The 21,543-nt window shown below is 41.0% G+C and overlaps 1 protein-coding gene across 3 annotated transcripts in view; it reads right to left on the minus strand.

The window, feature by feature from the left end:
* Nucleotides 1–21,543, minus strand: part of dpp6a (dipeptidyl-peptidase 6a) — a 219,788-nt gene that overhangs the window by 183,921 nt on the left and 14,324 nt on the right. The window contains exon 1 of one of the 3 annotated variants that reach the window (XM_085764055.1): nucleotides 12,087–12,248. The exons of the other annotated variants lie outside the window; for them this stretch is intronic. Within the exon in view, the coding sequence (XP_085620181.1) occupies nucleotides 12,087–12,137 (51 nt within the window). The 5' untranslated portion in view covers nucleotides 12,138–12,248. Of the gene's footprint in view, nucleotides 1–12,086; nucleotides 12,249–21,543 lie in introns of those variants that run through there. 3 annotated transcript variants of the gene reach the window in all.

Below are 21,543 nucleotides of genomic sequence, written 5' to 3' on the forward strand. Positions count from 1 at the left end.
ACACTTTTTATAATTAATAAACTAGATGCAGAGGATCGGTAACTGAGACTTCCTCTATTACAACTTCTGAATTTTGCAATTTGAAATTTGCTCGTGCCACTTTCCAGCAGCTATTAAACTGGGTTGTTCCTAGGTTGGACTGGTGTGCTGTGTATTTGGAATCATTATGGTGTATAGTGATGCTTCATGCTTGGCCAAAGCATCTGAAGCTTGTCCAGGTCTCATTTGATCGTCTGGTCTGGGCAAACCTTCCTGGGAACCTGGCAAAGTCTGAGTTTGCTAAGGCCACATTGACATAGTTGTATAGGGTGGTTGGGCAAGGTCAGGTACCTCGAATAAGAGCCAAAGTGGAGGTGATTGATGAGTTTCTCCTTACTACTGCAAAGATTTCTAGGAGTGGAGATGGTGTCTGAGGTAGTTGCTCCTTTGACTGATCTGTGGAGCCAAGAGGTCAAGCTCTGATGGCCAGACTCTTGTCCAAAAAGCTTTTGAGGACGTTAAAGCTCTTCTTTCCTATGCCCCAGCACGTTCAGCTCTCTGCATTGGGGAACCAGCAGTTTAAAGTTGAAGGCAGAAACCTGTGCACTGGTGCTGTACCGTTACAGCAAGACGCAGCTGATATTGACAGAGTTTAATTCTTACCAATTAAACCACGGAACACCCACGTAGATTTGGGCATTGAACCTAAACCAGCATGACGAGTCGGTTCTTGTTCATACAACCTCACCATCGAGCTACACGGCACTTTAAAGGTTCTATTAATGTTACGGCTGACTATGCTGTCAAGAGTTGACTTTTCATTCAATGTGTTAACTGGTTCTCTTTCTCCTCAGTTCCCAGTGCCTCCCTCTCCTTTATCTTCAAGTTGCTTTGTGGGGGTGGGAGTGAGCAAAAACAGTGGTGCAATCACAGACTGGGTTACCTTAATACACTGCAAAGACATTTAATTCAGTTAGCAATGTCAATATTGAAAATAACCTATGAATACTAAGTGTATGCTGGTGGAACTACATTATCTGTTGGTCACTGTCCTAAAAGGACTTCTCTATGAAATGTATTCAGGTGCAAATACAATTTAAGTACAAATGTCTCAGTGTTGTGTTTATTATTATTCCATCATTCTGTTTGCCTGTGGCTTGCAGACACCACTGTAAACTTGCCAGTTCAGCTACCTTTTGCTGTTGGTGAGAAAGATGTTTATTTGCCCAGCCTGACAGAATGTGGCTAATCTTGTCAAAATTTTGGCCGAAATGTTTTCCAAAGCTTAGCTTGTAATAGGTCTCCAAACTCTCTCATCATGTTGGACTGTGTGGTCCAATTTGAAAGTCAAAAACTTGGCATTGGACCTTTTTCCCCCTCTCCATCTGCCCCCCTGTCTGGTAGACTCAAGCCTCTCTATCATTCACCTAAACACTCCCTGGGCTTACCTTCTTCACACTCGATTATTGCATTAAAAGACAGAACCTTTCAGCATTTCTCCTCCAGCCTATCTGCGGTATGTATCTACATCTAAGCACACACACATACACACAATGGTAAACATGGTAGTGATGTAGTGATTTCAGATAGATTGAGCCGTCGAGTTGTCCGCTTGCTCACTCTGTGCACACAGTCAGCCTGTGAAATGCAATTACTCTCAGTGCCATGAGTAAGTGGTGGAAACTGGCTTATCATGTCAGAGTCCTAACAAGTGTTACTGAGGGAAATCATCATTAATGCCGAGCACAAAGGCGGACGGAACGGGCCTTCATGAGACAGACTCAAAGGCGATAGGCTTTTGTTTTCATAATCTTGAAACCATTCTTCTCACTGTAGGTTGAGTTGCAGAAAGAGAAACAGAGGAGGTAATGACTATGATATATATCATGCTCTCTCTCTCTCCATCTGACAACACAGATCCACTTTTGGCTTCATACGACAGACTGCTGAATTAGTCTCGAATCACAATACAGTCCATTAATTATATGAAGTCTGCTTGTCCAGAACCCTGTCAGAACATTTCCACAACTCAAAGACACCATAACACAGTAAAACATTACCTAAGATCCTGGTATTGAGTTGCATCGCATTTTTGCCCAATCCACATCTCAACTGTGTTCAAGCTAAAGGAACCACACTGGTGCTTTCTGGATGTTTTACCCCATTAACTACAAATTGCATATACAGTTATTGCCGTCCACTTTGGAAAGTACACCATATGCTTTTGAATTAATTTTCTTCCTTGCAGGCAGTTTCCATTAATTTCAGTGCACTTTATGAAAATCAACTTGCAGGAACTTCAAACCTGCTTGAGATGGATAATCCATCACAGTGAGTGTTTCCTCACCTTTATGTTTTTGTCAAGGTTATCTTGTAATAGCTGTGAGAAGATACTGTTTGGAAAACACGCTTGGCAGACAGCAGCAATGTTTTTAATACGACAAATGAACAAATATAATTTTTGCTTTTCACAACATCCTTTTTTATTCCCAGTGTTCTGGCTTGTATTTTACCTACCATACTTTTTCATCTAAAAAATCCTATCTATAAAACATAACATTTAAACACATAAACTGTGAGCAATAAATTTAAAAAATGCCGGATGTATCAAGTATGATATGAATGAATTTTTTTTTTTCAAATTTTGCCAGAAGGTCAAATAAAGAGTGCACTTTCAAAAAATAAATTGATGATGAATCTTACAAACCTGATTGTTGCTTTAGTGAGACACGCAATATCATATTCACATACTGTATGCATTACTACTAAATCTCATTAAATGACTTTGGGTCATACCCTCCGCAGGATAAACCACATTAACTTTGGAGTCATCATCCAAGACTAACATTCCTATAAAATGTAACCATGTAACTACATTGCCACTTAAGATAATCAAATCACTTTCACAAGCTGAAGGTGTATTTGTTGCTCCACAAAACCAGGTCTCATAGATCATTTCTGTAAAGTCCAGACATAGTGCTACATTTATCCACTCAGATGAATAAATGTGTACATGCAGCTGAATTTCAATGATTTCAATCTCTTGATATTCCTTTTGAATCAAGTAGTTACATCCATCAATATACATTCCAAGACCATAAGAAGTCAGCTAGTATTGTGATGATAAATGATTCAGTGGTACTCTATGACAAGTGGCCAGTGTTGATGCATGATGTACATATACATTGTACTCTAAGGGCACACTGAGCTATAACATCCACAGGTTTAGTCCTTTAGAGTACTTCAACTCCACAAACTCTTTTTCACAACTCTATATTACATAAATCAATAAGATAGAGACCCTCTAACCTGGATTCACCTCATCACTGTACTTCATGAATAGACTATGTGTCAGTCATAAACTGCACACTGCGCTCAGAGAGCAAACTGGGACTCTCAGTTTTCACTATGATGAATAACTATGCATAAAAGAGAAAGAAGAAAGAAATCAACACGGCTATTTGAACAAGCCCAATTACTGCATCTCCCCATAAAAGACGAACATCAGCAGCAATCAGACCTTAACTAGCACGGACTCTTGATCTCAAGATGCAAACAGTGGGGGGAAGAACAGGGTGGGCTGTGTGAAATATTCAGCTACTGTACTGTATACTCATTATTTCACAGAGGCACTCAGCATGGTGTAGGCTGGCTAAGTGGTGATTGATTGCTCAAGGGCGGGGGAGAAGGTGCAACAGACACGAGACGACATACTGTATGCAAAAGGAGTAAATGTTAATATTTCAGGGAGTTTATGTAGGACATTTCCATACATTACACAAAAAACCACAGTGCAATGTCATTGTAGAAAGTTTAAGAAATAAAATGATCTCCTTGGTTGGGGATGAAACAAGAACAGCAACATCAGTTAAAGCAGAAGTAAGCGATCCGGTCGTTCTGGCTAACTTCTCGTCAGCTGATGGAGTTAGCAGTCCCCGCCCTCGTCCCTACGTCACCACACTCACGCATCCCTTGGCTGCACACACAGAGAGGGCCGCCCCTTTATGCTGCTCTCTCTCCTCATTGGATAAAGGTTGTAGGATACAAGGAAAGTTTTCTCCTCGGCTTACAGCAGAGCAGAGTGACTGACAGACCCGTGTTTCGGACCAAACACTCTATAAGTGATTGCCGTCGGAAGATATAACTATTAAAGACTTATATTAACATAAATATTCCGCTTACTTCTGCTTTAAGTACAGGATGCCGGGTTTCTACTATGTGCTTGATTGCCAGCAACAATTATTTTGAACAGCTTTTGAATGGCCGAATTTTTCAGCCAAAACAATACAATTATTCATTGTTCTCTCTGGCGTGTTACTACTGGCAGGGTGTAAAAGCAATGGAAACAAACCATGTCAGGCAAACCCAAACTAACAAAATGATTTATTCAAGCCAGGATGAAACACTTGGACTGTAGTACTGCATTTAATTGAATAAAATATGCCCCCCCAAAAAAACTAAACTGAATTAATGAGCTGTGGAAATTAAAAGATACTTCATTGCCTTATGTAGCTGTGGTCAAAGAACTTCTGCTATAGCAGTAGACAGTTTCCATCCTCTCATTTCTAGTACAAACTGACAATAGTACCATTTGTATCAGTGAGCGCAAAACAAAACTCTCTTTTCTTTTCTGTGTGCTCATTGTAAACTGAATATCTTTTGTTTTTTGACTGGATAAAACTTGACATCTTAAAAGATGACCTTTTACGGCTTTGTCATGAAAGCTTTTTTCAGAATTTTGTGACATTTAATAGACAATGAATTAAAAAGAGAATCAACAGATCAATAGCCACAAAGCACAAATTCAGTATTAACACAGGTTAAACTGAATAGCTTGCACTTAAGTGACTAGATATTCATACAAATATATCTGGGAGATTGTGGTCAATTTTGTCAGTTCCTCAGAGGCGCTTTCAATTATGTAAACAGCCAAGGATAACAACAGCAGTGGCATCAAGTTTTTATTCATAAATCTGTATTGGCAAGTCGATTAAAAGACAAATCCAAATCTTAACAAAAAAGGTTTGACATAAAGTCACTTGCTTCTCGCCAAAGTTGTCCATCTGTTTGTTGAATATGAATTCAGAGCCAACTGCCCATTAGCTTAGCTTAGCATAATGAGTGGAAAAAGGGGGGTAATGGCTCGCCTAGCTCTTTCCAATTGTAAGAGTCTTATATTAATTGGAGATGCAAGTGTGCTGTTAATCTTCTCATAACTCACTGCAAGACAGATACATTATGATAAGAGTAAAAACTAATGAATGCTTGAGATAGTTTTCGAGATCTTTTACAAATTAATAATGAAACTGTTTTTATTGCTTTTCTTGCTGTGAAAACTAAATGCTGTTCACTTTTAACAAAGCCCCAGCTGCCTTGTGGGTCACAGTCAAAGCATGATTGAGTGTTTTTCTTTTTGTTGTTGTTGTGAACCAACCGAGGGCCTGACATGAAATTTAAACATTTCACCGTCAGACAAAGAGATCTTTAAACCACTGGTATTGATCTGCCACACCATCAACGCTCAATTACAGTTATTTGTGCTTTCTTTAACCCTTCTCTGCAACTCAGAGCCATGAACGTGAACAAACAGATAATTCATAGAAAAAAGAGTTTGTTTTACAAGACAAGATGGCTTCACACGAGTCAAAATAACACCCATCTAAATACCCTTGTCATGAGCTTTCAGCTCCTCTGCTGCAGGAGCTGATAACTGTAGCCATCTGCCAGCCTCGCTTGATTGCTTGACAAACAAATGTAGCCAAAGGGGAAACACTCAGTATGATGGATTCCAGTGTGCCTAATGAAATGCTGCTGTTGTGTGCTGAAAAACTGTGGCCTGCATAAAGGTCAGCATGAATCAAGTCCCTAAGTCCCAGACTCTCACATTTCTGATTTTGGAAGAGAAAAAGCTGACCCCAATCAAGAGTATAAATATCCCACAAGAATGCAAAGACACATTGAAGGGCTGGCACACAGGGACCATACGAAGACAAGAGCACTCACTTTGCAACCTCAGTGTGTGACACCATGACTTACAGAAGTGTAAAAAGTTATCTTATCAAGAAAAATAAAACCAACACTTCTTGGTTTTCACTTCTTTGTCAACTGGCAACTGGTAATAGTGAATATTTGACGATGAAATAAATAATTTAGCAGCTGTTTGCAGCATTTCTATCCATCTCCAGGCTGTTCATGTCTTTACTATTATGTCAAACAGCTTACTCTAGATCCCACTATGGTTTTTGAAAGGCACAGAGTGCAGTAATAACAATGTCAAAAGAGCTATGATGGCAATGCTGACTCGCTCACTGCAAGACAGCCGGGTAACAGGTGCACAGATACCAGATGTCTGGAAAATCATGGTGCAGGGTGCAGCAGGCATTGCACAGCAATCAATAAAGCAGCATGCATGCGGAGGTGGACAAACAGCGCTGTGATTTCACTTCTTCTTCACGTGGTTTCGCTTGAAAACGGCCGGGGAAACAAGAGCAAGTGAAGTGAGCTATTGACACACCTACAAGTTGCCCCGCAGCCATGCGCTTGTATTGAAAAGGTGTTAACTGTGTGGTGGAGCGCCAAATCAAAATGCACTCATCAGCCCTTAAGGTGCACAGGCAGTTGTAGTAATACAGCAGGCACCAGGCAGCTGTTTGACGCACAAAATAGAGCCGCATCTGCTTCCTGTCTGTCCTCTGAGTGGGCAGGTGGGTGGCTGGGGGTGGGGACATAACAGGCAGCAAATTATGCTGATCCTCAATAAAGGGGACTATTTGTACACAGATCTTATCCTTGTTGCCTGGTGGAATAAAATGTCATCTGCTCAACATCTGAGAGTGACGGCCTTGGCTGTAGCTGTTGAAAGTACTCTTTTATGAGTGTTTAGCTGTTTCCCTATAGAGCTGAGCAAAGATAAAATATAGTCAGGTCAGTGTAATTGACTCATAGTATGACAATAACATAACCCTGACATAAATGTAATAGCAGTTCCCAAACTTTTTTTTTAGCTTGTGACCCCTTAAAGGAGCTTATTTGTAAAAATGTGCTAATGCACCAGTGCACAGCATGTTGGCATTAACAGCTGTTTGCTCAGCAGTCTGGAACAAATGTGACTTTGGTATCAAACTTTATTCCTTTACTTTCCAAGGGCAGTCTCCAATGGAAGAAATCAATTCTTTTGTTTGGCTTCTATCACTTCTTTTCTGCAAACTCAGGATGCTAACAAGCTAGCACCATGACGTCCCTCTCTGATCCAGAGTCGCTAGCATCCAAGTTGCCCTGAAGAAGTAGTACCACAATTCACAGGACAAAGGCATAGTCTCTTGCTTTGTAAAAGAAGCTCTCAGCATGACTGACAAGTTGTTATTGCTAATGGTAGTGTAGCAGCAGCAAATCATTACAAGTAGTTGCTTTAAAACAAAGAAATGTAAGGGTGAAAGGCTTCCCTGGGTGTACACAGTGGTCCTATTCCTTACTTTACTTACAGACGCTTGGCTTTAAAGTTAACTTGTCTGGACAATTCAATTGGAGGTGGGAACCTTACAAGAAAATCTGAAAATAAACATCATTTTTTGCTGAATTTTATCCTTTAAATCTATCCATCTTCTATCTGAGGAACATTTCCAGAAAACATGTATTATATGCCTGTCTCTTCTGCAATCTGCAGCAGCTCCCTGTAGCCCCTCTTATGTCCAAAGTGGTATGTCTGTCTGATGCCCATCCACTCTCCACTTCCTCCAGGCTCTGCACTATGGGTGACAGGGCCTTCGGTGTCAGGATGCTCTCCCTCAGAGCGTCCTGACACCAGCACCGGATCTGCTCCAGTGCACATCTGTTGTGTCTTTTAAGCCACAACTGAAACCTCAAACCTTTAGATCAACCTCTCTTGGTGCTCTGTGAAGCATACACTATACATTTTTTCTTGGTCTATTTTCATTGTTGCTAACTGTTCTCTATTACCTTCTTGTATGTTTTGAATGTCTTATTGAATTCGGAGAGTGTCTTTGGCTGTCTGGAAAGATTCTTATAAATTAAATGTGCTGTTATTATAACTATTAAATTATCTCACCACCCTTCAGATTAATTTCCTGATTCAGAAGCCTAATAAGAAATTAGCAGTGTTTTGGTCCATTTAATACTGAAATACAATATTGACAACTTCCAAATCACATCCAGGCTCTACCAATAATGGGACAATACTAATATTGATTTTGCACATATTGCCAAGCACCTCTTAGGAATCAAGGATCGGGAAAACTTCACAGTAACATTACAGCATGACATCAATACGGTAGAACACCAACACCTAATGTAGCAATAATCATAATTAGAGCTGGACCAATACAGCTTCATGGACAGATATTAGCTCATTAATAATATGCAGCAACGGCAAACTACATGTGGTGCAATTATATTTTCAAAACAATATTTCAAGAAATGATATACGTATGTATATGATATATGCATGATATGATAAGAGTCACAATTTCAGTTGGAATGGTTTGTTTTGAATTTCACATTCACTGAAAATAAGATTGTGAAAATGTCATCATATCCTTTTTGTTGGGGTCTGCAACAAACAAATGAATTCCCTTGAATCTGTTTTTTATCTGATGACTACGATTTGTAGGCCAAGGTATTAGTGAAGCAGCAGTGGTTTATTAATTGTGTTCTGACACACTTTATCAATTACTTTCATATTAGACTTATGATTTCAATAGTATGTCAATTAATTCTTCAGCCCAAATATATACACTTTGACAGTATATATATCGACAATCAGTGTTGGCCTATAAATACAGCGTTGGTCAGACTACAATCTTATGGTGCGTTCCAGGCAGGCTTTTTAACCCGTAAGTCACGACTTCAAGTCACCAGTTACGAGTTTGTAGCGTTCCAGGCAAGTTACAGTACGAGTTACGAACTGGGAACTGGGAGTAGATCGATCTAGTACGAGTTCACAGGTGGGAAGTTATGAGTTTGACTGTACGTTCTAACGGGTAACCATAGGAACAGGTCGGAAAAATACGAGTTACGGGTTGCCTGGAACGCACCATTAATATGTTTGTTACACAATATTATATTAGTTGTAGATTTTCGAACAGTGTCCAACTTGTGTAATAGTGATTTACGAGGAATTGTAATAAAAGTACAATAAGACTTTAAAACAGTTCAAAACTGTCACAAACTTTAACATCCAATACTAACAGTCAAACCATCTTAAAATGAGCCACACTAACTTTGAAGTTAATGAAACAACTGAAGTCGTCAATGGAGGAGCGTCTGTCTTTATTCAAACTGAGAATTCAAAATAGTAATAATAACCATGACAACAGCAACGTTCCTGGTCAGACTTTTGAGTGTCTGTGCTCTTTTGCAGCGATAAATCTCTCCGTTTGTAACATCTCTCTTTTTTTTTCTTTTTTTCCATTCCAGCCCGGAGAAACAAATCATTAGTTGTTCAACAACAGCAGCGTCTGTGCCCTTGAAGGGGGATGTTTGCCATGTCAGACAACAATTAGACACAAACAGAGTGAAAGAGCTGGGAAGCAGGCATTGGAGCTGTTTCAGGACGGTCTCGCACTTGTGCCAGAAGCTCATACATCTGCAAACATCAAGCACGCCGAGCTCCCCACACTGTACCGCCACTGAACGGGTGAGATAATAGCCTATGTATCCCATGGTAACATCTTTGCTGTCATTACCCCTTAGGCATCTGAATGCAGACTTGATTAGCTGCAATTTCCTGTGCAGGCACAACATCTCCAGGCTGTTTTGGAGCCCATTTTCAAGTACTACCTGTTTCGCTCGCAGACAGAATCCCCAGCGGGCCACAACAACGTCCACACCATCATGGTTTGGTGGTCAGAAATCACGCTGTGCAGATTTCTCCCTGTTATTGCAAGGACTTCCCACAGAGACTCTTACAGTTAGTCTCCATCCCATGAGTACCAGCTCGGCGTGCAGGAAGCAATCGCGTGCAGCAATAAACCTGTCATGCTGCAAACAAAGTACACTGCCTTTGCTGTCATGTACTCTCCATGTTACCACCTGCTAAATCAAACCCTAGAGCTCAAATAATTCTACAGCTGATTATGTCAATAAATCAAACGGTGAACTTGTGGATGCATGGCAGGCGTATGAATGCATCAATAAAACAACGGAAAAACAATCAATAACCAAATAGACAAAAGCAAAGCTGGAGGTGCTGCAGGGACGACTAGACCTCAGAAAGCTGCAGCACAGCCTGGTTGGGTTCTGGACTAGGCATGTGTGCATCCTGCAGGATTTAAACTGAAGTGACAGGTTGTAGATCTCATTGATGAGGCATAAATGGACTAACAAATGTCAAGAGTGTGGGGCCGACTCCTCTAAGAAATTAAGCCATTAGGGAGGTGTTTTTTTTGCATGCTCGCTAGCTTCCTGCCGGATTGACGTCCCAATTGTTATCGATGGGAGGAACAGGCTGGAAAATCTAAATACTGGCTCAATTTGAGGAAGAATTACTGTTGCATTTGTTGAAAGTTTCAAGATTTAAAACAACAGTTTTTCAGGCTTTTTGGAAACACACTTGTGTGCCTTGTTGCAAAGAAGCTTGATGTTAAATTAGATGTTTGATGAGTCTGCACTGGCCATCACAAAGCTCTGCACACAACCCTCTTCCCCTTTAAACCCACAACTTGCCTTTTTTTTTAGTCTTTGGCCTTTGTGGAGAGAAAACAAACTGGATTTTCAGTTTTTAAGTGAACATTAGAAGTCTTGATAGTCTGATTTTGTTGCCTTTGAAAAGCTGTTCCAGTTTCTATGCTTAAGTAATAAATATCTTCTGGCTGTGGCATCGTATTTAACAGAAATAAGTGAGTGTTATCAATCTTTCCATCTTACTCTCATCATCTCTCATCAACCAGCTGTGGTTTCAGTGGTTGCCTCAGCTTCCAGATTCTCCCCAACACCCAAAACTGGCTAAAAATGTAAATAGGACTGCTGCACATCTGCCAGCTAGAGTGAAAATATTCACTTTATCTCTCACTGTGCACATGACTTACTTATTTGGAAATTGACCAAAAAAAATTCCCTCATGATAAACACACTGTGTTTACTTTTCATTATGCAGGAATAATAAAAAATAAATAAAGAGAGAGAGATAAACACACTCTGCACATCTTCACATGAAAATAAGGCCAAGGGATGGGGGGAAGAAAAGAGGGGGGAACCATCTTTGGTGAAGGGACCGTTTAGAAAAGCCCGACTCAACACAGCTGTGCCCCACATCCTCCAAAATGGCCTGGAGTGTCCGCAGAGCATGGCTTATTCAGCTATAAATAAAGCAATTGAGGGGCAAAAAAAAGAGGAAAATTAACATCACACTGATTTACCCAGGAATAAAGTTAGTCTGATCAGGAGAAATCACTGTGCTGCATGTGGAAGAGAACATCAGCAGAGGCAGTAAAGGCATGGAATAATGTGTTAATGCACCATGAGCTATAATATTCTCGAAGTCAACAATTTAAAAGGATCAAAGCCATAAAGAGTGGTGATATTACCCTTTTAATATTTCAAAGAGCCCCACAGGACATTTAGCATTCACTCCCTTCATGCACAGGTCCATATAGCTGCCTGCGGCTCCCAGCAGAGGGACAGCAAGAGTAATATATCCTGCACCTCACAGCTTTAGATGTAGTAAAATATTAATGGGACCCTCCTTGGGCAAAAGGTTACCTCTGCCCTCACAAGCCTCGCGAGGCGAAGAGGGAGACAAAGCCCAAACTCTGCAATCATTATGATCTGCCCCATAAAGCCAGGACCAAACTTTCCAACTCCTGTAACAGTGATTCATCTCCTCAGTGGCTGCGTAGCAGATCGGCCGGCAAAAAACACACACAAAAAAAAAACAAAAGACAGAAGGCGACACGTAAAGCCAGAAAGGGCGTGAACTCTCATATGCAGGAATCCAAAAGGTGATCGTTAATTTATCTCACAGCGTCTGCGCCGCGTCAAAGCGCGTGCGGGAAGAAGAGGAGACTGGGATAGTTTCCGAGACGAGATGTGTCAGAAAATCACTTGATCGGCGTCATGCAATGAGCACGGGTGAATGAAATGATCCACCTTACCATTACGTTGCCCTGCATCTTTGCAGTCTCAATCAGATTTTTTTCCTTCATCTTTTTTCCCCTCCCTTTCGCGCCGCCGCGGATCTGCTTCCGAAAGGCTGGATTTGTGGACTTTTGGGCAGCTCCTGGTCAGCTCTCCCACTCCACCGCCACTCCTCCTCCCCAGCCAGACCCCCCTTAGGTAGTGAGCCAGTTCATAAGTGGGTGGGCTCACAACCTAACGGATTGATTTAAAAAAAGAAGAAAAACACGGGCTCTCCTCGAAAGCTCGCCCTCCTTCCTTCCTTCCTTGCATACAAAGCAGTAAATCACACAGGGGGAGAAAATAATTACAGCCAGGAGGGAGGTATAAGTTGGAGTGGTTTCTCTTTGCGTGGAAGATGCGCAGATGTGTGTTTTTTTTGTCCTTGTTAATTTCAGAATAACAAGAAAATCCTGCTTCCACCCTCGTCTCTGGGGGGAGGGAGGGGGGGGGGGGTCCAGAGTCTTTGCGTTTTGTCTGAGCTGCGCGTAAAACGAGGAAAACTGTAAACTGCAGGAAAAACAGATGTGTGTTTAGACGCCTGAAGGTTGTGATAAAGAAACAGTGATATCATGAACATCAGGTGCACACATAAATCCGTATGTCCCATAAATCTGACAACATACTTTTCTCATGAATTATGGGCTTTTATGTGCAATAAATGTTGAACCTTAAAAGGTCATGATTATTAAAGGGGATTATCTATCATGGTCTCCTTCCTGGAGGTTTGTCCTTTTGTTTCCCATAAATATTTGGGTCTTAAGAAACTTGGTGTCCTTTATCTAAAGTGTCCAAACTTTTTTTTTATTACTATCACTTGCAGCTGAACTCATGACCACCTCAGTGCAACACACAGTTTTAAAACACTGAAACATCTCAGACAAACAAGAACAGGAGATTCTCCAATTTACAGCTTGCTGTGTCTGCACAGTCTGCACCGATTCCCAGCTGTGGGATTGAGACTCGTGAAGGAGGTTAGACTTCTGCAATTCACCAAAGATGTATCACACCTGACACTCAGAACCTCCATGGTTAATTTGTTCCTCAATGTGCACGTTCATGAACTATCCCCTTTAAGAAAATAAAATACTACCTTGTGTTCAATCATTTGCCTCCATTCTGTCCAACTATTATTAGTCTGTGTTCACTCAAAGTGAAGCCTCAGGCTCTGTCCATACAGATATTATTTAGTTTTAAAACCATTTTGTTGTTTACACCTGCAGTCAACTCTTCTCTTGGGTCTCAAGCCCCTTAAACAGAAGCTTTTGGAAACAATGATGCAGAACCCAGGTCTCACCTCCTGATTGAGTCTTAACAGTCCAGACAAAGGTGACTGCATCATGGATAACCAAAGGTAACGCCATCAGTTTGTTTAAAGGGATAGTTCAACATTTTGGAAAATTGGCCCATTGCCATAATCCCTATAGTCTTAGGAGTGGGTTCGTTACCTTTATTTGTTGGTGCAAGCTGTTTTAAGAACAGTAGAACAGAGCTGCTCAGAGCTACGCTACGTAGGCTAATGGGATTTCTTGGTTTCCCTCATCAAACTCATCAAATACACAATCCAACAACTCCAAAACACTCTCGTGGACAAGTTGTGACCTGCACATTCACCACACTATGAGATAATAATGGAACATTACGAGACAGAGTTGTTTTCGAAGTAAATTCCCATTAAATCCCAATCCAAATCCCATTAGCCTCCGTAACGTAGCTCTGAGCAGCTCGCAGCTCTGCTCTGCCGTTCTAAAAATAACTTGAACTGACAATTAAAGGTAACAAACCTACTGCTATGACTATGGATTATGGCAGTGGGCCAGTTTGCCAAAATGTTGAACTATCCCTTTAATCACACTCACAATAACATTGACAGTACGTATGGAGCATGTAGCTGGTAATTGTAACCGAAGATAAAGTCTGAAGTAATTGTGATATTGATTGGGCGTCAAAATAAATCAGAGATGATTTGAAGGATTGTAAAAAAAGAAAAGATTCAGTTTGTTTTGAAATTAAAGACTGCGTAATTGTACAGTACTTTAGCCTTGATCTGTAAAGTGCCACAAAGCTGCTTTATGACACTTAAACTTTGAACAGGTCATATTACAAACAGCACTTTCAAGATTTGAAGGGAAAACCTGCAACCTGTTTAATGGCTAATGTTTTATTAACCCATCTGAAACAGACCAACAGTGGAAGAAGATTCATTATGTCCCCAGGCAAAAGTCATCATACCTTATTGATCTCCCTTAGAGACATCAATAACAAATCACACATGAGACGTTAATGAAGAGAAACTAATTATATAGATTTTATCCACTGAAACAATTAAATTTTAGTAAATTAAATATGCATTGGGGGTTTTAGACACTGGAAACCGTCACCTTGGACACTCTAATGATTAAGCTTTTAATCAGGAAAATAATTAGCAAGTGAATTTATGATTAAAGCTATATAACATTAATTGTTAGCTGCAGCTCCATTCCTGAATTTTCATTATAAAATGTGAATGATTTTTTTTTTTTTTTTAGCAAAAATACACCTATTCAAGACCAGACCCCCACCATAACCAGCTTTCAAAATGAAGGTTGCTTCAAGCTTTTTAAATCAATATCACTCTGCGAGCGTATCTCCTGAATCCAGAGTCTCTGTGTTTATTGTAGCTACTGAATAAAAAAAAGCTGCTCACCGATGATGCAGATGATGCTGCGCGTCCTAAACTCACAGCAGCAGTTCACTGAGAGCAGGTTCCCCCAACTGGGAAGTGCAAACAGCATGTCTCACATAAATCTCACTTAAAAGTGCCTGGTATTAATTACTGTGGATAAGGCTGTCAAAACAACCTAATGGGGGCATGGGGCTCCCTCGCCTGCAGCTGGACTGCTGACAGAGGGAGAACACAGACAGGTAGCTGGCTGCGCCGCTTCATTACTGTGTCTGCATTTCTTGCTGATTTTCTTCATAACGACTCCATGGAGTTCTCCCGTCAAAGGCATACTTAAACAATAACCTTCGTAACGCACAGGCCCCGGCTCCTGGCATACAACCCCTGGCCTGGACACAGCAGCTTTACAGAACCAGGATTTATGTATAATACATGCCAAATAAACTCCTCTCAACCGCACAAGCTGGCCTCTACTATGCATGCAATATTGGATTCGCATGTTGTTTATTCCCCTACTAGAGTCGTCGGCCGTCCGCCAAGTTGGAATTCACTGCGTACAGGTGTGGTGGCCAAGGACATCTGTAACAACAATGTTGGCCACACTGAGGCAGAGGCAGCAGCCTGATGTTAAGGCTCTCAGAGCGGAATTACCAGCTCGTGATTGAATGGCCTGTCAACTGTTCAAGCTGCAGTTTACATTCAGGTCTGTACACAGGCATTTAATATATGGATATAAAATATAATCACTTCATTTTATCCTATACTGTATGACTCACAACCACACATGGATATAGTGTGTTTGTGAGTGTTTTCTGAGCTCACAGTCATCCCCACCTCCTCCAATTTCTGATTAGCTCATGTTAGAGTCTAAGTTAACATTTGCACCAAATATGATGAAATTCCCCCAAGCGGTTCCTGAGATATCGTGTTCACAAGAGAGGGACGGATGGACAGCCCGAACACTTCACGCCTCCAGCCACCGCTGTCGCCAGCGCCGAGGCATGAAAACTCGTGGCTGGGGATGGGTAAAGTCCTCCGCAAAATACAAAAACGCCGTCGACTGTCACAGAGCAGAGAGCAGCCAAAGCTCCCGAGCTGCATGGGAGCTCTGCTGGGAAGGGAGGGGGGGCTTGGACACCTGCTGCTCAGCTCATACATGGAGAACCACAATAAATGGCTGGAGGAAAAGAACACCTGCATGGAAAAAAAATAAAGCTGAAAATCTTTCATTTCATAAAACTACTGCACAAGAAAATTTCAAATTTTCTTCTGTCGCATCAGTCCAGAGAGCCGACACTTGCTGAGTCTGCATAATCCTGGATTAGAATTTTCCTTTTAATTTTCTACAATATCTACACACGCCAGCTCCAGAGTGGTTAAAGTGAGCTATGGTTAAAGTGTGGTTATGGTTCCGCCACTTAAACACTACATTTAGGAAAGATTATGGTTATATTTGATAAAATGGTAAAAGCTTATTGCACTTCTTTCATGTCAATGAGACACAACCTACTTTAACTTGAGTATGGACTCATTTAAGAGTTAAAAGGACAAAGTGATGCAGCTCTTTACCTCCTATCAGCTGAAATTAAGCTACAGACATGGACACTGAGCACACAGAGGGAACTCACTAAACTGATTCAAAGAGACCATTTATATATGAGGCTGGCGAGAATAGATTAAAATGGTACTACAGTGAAGAAATAGCATTATTATCATTACTGGAGAGGCTTTATCAGTCTATTCTATTAAGTTTTCTTTGGATAACACACATTGAATTTATGGCTTATTTTAGCCTCTCAATGCATTTGGAATGAGCTGCCTGTAGCAACACAGGTAAGTTAAACATGAGCAGGGAGAAAGCTGTTTAGGTTTTTATCCATCACACAAGATCATCAGGGAGGCATCTGATTGGCTCTAAATCAATCTGCAACACAACAATGAACCCAAACGTACAAAGAGGAGCTGTGTGATGGGACCTGGAATCAATATCCGCATTATTTAAATGGTTACCTCCATTACGGTTCATGTATGATTTACTGCCAAATGTTTAAAGGGATAGTTCAACATTTTGGCAAATTGGCCCATTGCCATAATCCCTATAGTCATAGCAGTAGGTTTGTTACCTTTAATTGTCGGTGTAAGGTATTTTTAGAAAGGCTGAGCCGAGCCGCGAGCTGCTCAGAGCAACGCTACGGAGGCTAATGGGATTTCTTGGTTTCCCTCATCAAACTCATGGCAATCTAACTACTGTATAACTATCTAATAACTATCGCTTTAAATCCACTGTGTTGCACAGTACCTATAGAAACCACATCCTTTACACCATAGCACCAGTTATTTCTGTCAATCTTCTTCAATTATTCGTATATTGTGTAGCATTTTAGAAATGCTTGTTGCTTGTGTTGGTGGCGGCTGCTCTGAGGTCAGTTTGGCGTCAATGGGTCTTTACCTTGAGGCTCGGTGTTTGTGCTCATCTTATGTCGTCCATATTGCCACCTGCACTGTGAGTGAACATGGTCTAATGTTAGCTGTACTGGGTGGAGGATTAAGTCGTCAGAGGTTTTTGTTTGTCTCAAAGTCAGAGTCATGATCTTTAGAGACAAGGAGTCCTGCATCAGATGGTCTGGACCCATCACAGCCCTGATCTCAACCTCAGAGTCAGTCTGGGATTACATGAAGGTTCTTCAAGATGTTTCTACCTGCAGAGTCACAGCAGTATTGACTACCATTTGTATGACAATTTATTTATTTATTTATTTTAATGTTTATTTTGCAGGGACGATACATACAACATTGCCACAAAGAATGAAAAATGCGATGCATACAAGACGTCTAGCTTCAGCTAATTTGCAGTCTTTGTCCCTGGTCAGGCTAAAGAAGGATAAAAGATACTGAATACCGTTACAATAAGTGCAATAATACAAATACAGTGAATAATACAGTGAATAGTTATCATGAATAAATAAACACAGCTACAAAATTTACATTAAGAAATTGCACAAATTAAATACATTAAACATTAGTAGAATGCTGTATTGACAGTGACTTGAGAGAAGTTAATGTTCACATTTCTGCTGCTGCTTAAGCCAATGTTTAGCTTTAGCACTAAACATCTTTAATTCTGTTTGGGATTTGATATCTGGTGGTAAAGAATTCCATAGGTGTGTACCCAGCACTGAAAGGGATGATTGACCGAATGTTGTCCTGCATCTTTGAATTTTACAGTTTTGCTTGCTCATGCTCCTTGTCGTTGTCCCACAGTTGTCTGACTTAGTAAAAATCTGTGACATCGCTTGTGGGGCTAGTCCACTGACACACTTAAAAACAACTTTCAGAAAAGAGAATTTTATAAAATTTGAAAAAGATAACAAATTATACTTCTCAATGATTTTACAATGGTGCCACTTTTGTGGCTTCTGATCTAAAATTTTTAAAGCTTGTTTGTGGAGTGAGAATAAAGGTCTAGTTGCTGTGTCAGTGGCCTGGCCCCAAGCAGTGATGCAGTAGGACAAATGTGAAAGGACCATAGCATGCAGGTATAAATGAGCTGCCCTGAAAGAGAGACAGGACCTGATGAGTCTGAAACAATTCAGACTAGTTTTTACAGTTTTAGACAGCTTCTTTATATGTTATATAACTGATTAAAAAAATCTATGCACAAAATAATTTGATTTATCCTCCCTTTACTTCCAGTGTTCTCTTTATAATAAAACCTATATGATAGCTCAGTATTATGGATAAAACAACTCTGGGCATCCAAAAATGAAATCTTGCTTCGGCTGCAAACCTGTCAAACTGAAGACACAGTTGTTGTGAGAATTTACCTTGAGGTATTTTGTTTCTCCTTCTTTGTTGTGTGTGTACCAAGCCAAGACTCTCTGACAAGCCGGGAAGCCTTTTAAACAAAAAATGATTAAAACTTGCCCAAATCCAGAATTGATTGGCCCGAATCCCCAGTGGAGTGAGTCCAGAGAGTGAGCATCATTCTGGTGACGGCAGTCATCCAGCACAATAAACTCAACCGAGACCTTTGCAGGACCAATCGATGGTTTCATTATCAACTTAATTACTTGATACCGTGATATCCTCCACGCTGCTGTCTCTTTGCTGTTGTAACGAGAAGCTGTGAGATAATGGACATGTTTCATTGAGGGATAAAATTACTGTTAAGCAACATCACCATCAAACTAAACCAAATCTGGTAAACTGCCTCTAAATCCTCCCCTGACAGACCACGGCTGTCTTTAACTGTTTTGTATCCTTTCAGTAAAAGCAGTAAGAAAAGGCTCCATTGTGTCTTATACAGCGGTAGATAAGTCAAGTACTTTAAAGGTGCCTTTAAGTGGCTCATGGTGATGAATGTTGAGCAAACCAAAGATGGCTGTATTTAAAAGCCATTACCGAGCAGCAGGAAGCAACTATTTGACTACATCGAGTGATTTGCATCTCAAAAGAAAAAGAAAAAAAAAAAAGTTGGGTGCAGTTCTCAGCTGGTGGGGAGCTCCACAATCTGGATAAGAGGTTTGCGTCGACCTTCCCTGCCCCGAACTGTCAGGGGCGACAGATCGTTACCGTCCCTAATGAATTTAAGAGGAGGGAGAAAGAGTGCACAGGCATGTAAAGCCCACATTAATCTCAGTGCCTCGACGCAGGAGGTCTATTACAAAGCCAGACAGATCACGGAGTAATGAGGTGTTTGGTTTGAAAAATGCCAGTGTGTGTTCGTTTTTTAGTAGCTCACCTATAGAAAAGCTGTTTTTATTTGAGCTTTTATGCAAAGGCCGGCGCTGAAGAGGCACTCATTTCTATTCAGATTCCTGCAAAAGCACTGACTCGGAACACACTCTAATAAAATATGACACACAGTAGATTGTAAACTGTTCTACTACCTCCCAGACAGTCCCTCCCTCAGTAGCGCTTGGCAGCACAAGACAGAAAAGTTACTGTAATTATTTTCCAACTTAAAGAGGACTTTTGCTCCCCATCACCCTCCTCCCAACCCCACGACGGAGCCGGCGTAAGCACATCTGAATATTAATGGAACAGTTGCCTTGAACAGCAGGCGTTTGTCAGGAACTTGGATCAGATTCATCACTTTAACCTGCTCCGCTCCGCTCAGGGATGGATGATGAGTCCCCGCCGCACAGCAGCTGGCTTCAGCCTCACAACTCGCGTTTGAGTGGTTCAAAAAGGATGTGAGCACGAGAGTGTAAAGTGAAAGTACGCGGGAAGGAAAATCAATACCGGCATGCATGAGTTATCACAAACATTTTATTTTGACTTTTAACGGATGATGTCCTTTTTTTTCTGTTCCAAGTAACAATATGTGATCTCATCCAGTTTATACAGGAAGCTTGATTGATTCATCCGGTTCCATACAGGAACATGAAGTGCATTTACTTCATTAGCAGAGGTAGTAGTTTGTTTTGACACATGTGGATATCCACAATCAAATGGAAGTCTGAGTGTTTTATTCATTACTGAACCCTCACATCGTATCGACAGGTGAGAATAATCTGCTGAAAATTGTTCACCTGACTGCAGTCAATAAACACTGCAGCCTTCTTGATGAATATGAAATCGATTGTTTGCTAAGCTCTGCCTCCCCGCATTTCCATTCCAGCTCGGCACATATGGTGTTTACACTGATAACAGGCGCAGATTTACGGCTCAAAGAAGAAAAAAAGCCTTAGTAACTTCTGAAACAACAGTTCCAAAATAAACTCTCAAAACACACTCACACTGATAACACCCTACACACTCACCCAACTGACAGTGGCTCCACTATTGATGTCCACATTAGCTCTTTCTCACATGGAATTCTCTTCAGTTTTACTTCTATATGCATTTCACATTTGTATTAGTGATAGTTTCTAATTCTTAGACACTCTACTCGCATCTTTACACATCCTTCCGCTTGTGTTCCTCACCTGGAAACTGAACACAACACAATGTGGCTGCACTATACGTAGGCGTTCTGGGTGCCTTGAACTCAAACCCTGGACAGCTGCAATACTATTATGTGCTAGGCCTGTGTCATATGCATCTACCAGGTGAACCACTGGGATGTCGCACTGCTGTTTCTTATCAGCAACAACCGCACATGTTTTCTCACAGTACACAGAGCATCAGCCCACTGCCCATTCTTCAATCCACCAGTTAGACTATAACTTGTCTGGTTTAACTTGACTTGAGGACACTTTTATTTCAAATACCGTAAGGTATCATGTCTGATGAAGGGCCTGGGCCCAAAATGTAACATGTGGTGTTATTCATTAAATATTCGGGAGCATATTCCCGTGTGCAAATCTATTTTTTTAATTTTTGAAATACCGTAAGGTAACCCTTAAACATTGTACAGTACAGTTGTTATTGCACATTAAAGGGATAGTTCAATATTTTGACAAATTGGCCCATTGCCATAATCGCTATAGTCATAGCAGTAGGTTTGTTACCTTCATTTGTCGGTGCAAGCTATTTTTAGAACAGCCGATCCAAGCCGCAAGCTGCTCAGAGCTACGCTACGGAGGCTCATGGGATTTCTTGGTTTCCCTCATCGAACTTATCAAATACACAATCCAAAAACTCCAAAACGCTCTCGTGGACAAGTTGTGACCTGCACATTCACCACGCTATGAGATAATAACGGAACGTTACCAGACAGAGTTGTTTTCGAGGCAAATGCAGAGACTGCTTGCTGAAAAACTGACCCTGACAGGAATGTGCATCAGCTGTTTTGCATGAATTTACCTCGAAAACAACTCGGTACTGCT

The sequence above is a fragment of the Trachurus japonicus genome, chromosome 20 (genome assembly GCF_045865225.1).
Source record: "Trachurus japonicus isolate A0001 chromosome 20, Traja_1.0".
In the NCBI taxonomy this organism is placed as follows: domain Eukaryota; kingdom Metazoa; phylum Chordata; class Actinopteri; order Carangiformes; family Carangidae; genus Trachurus; species Trachurus japonicus.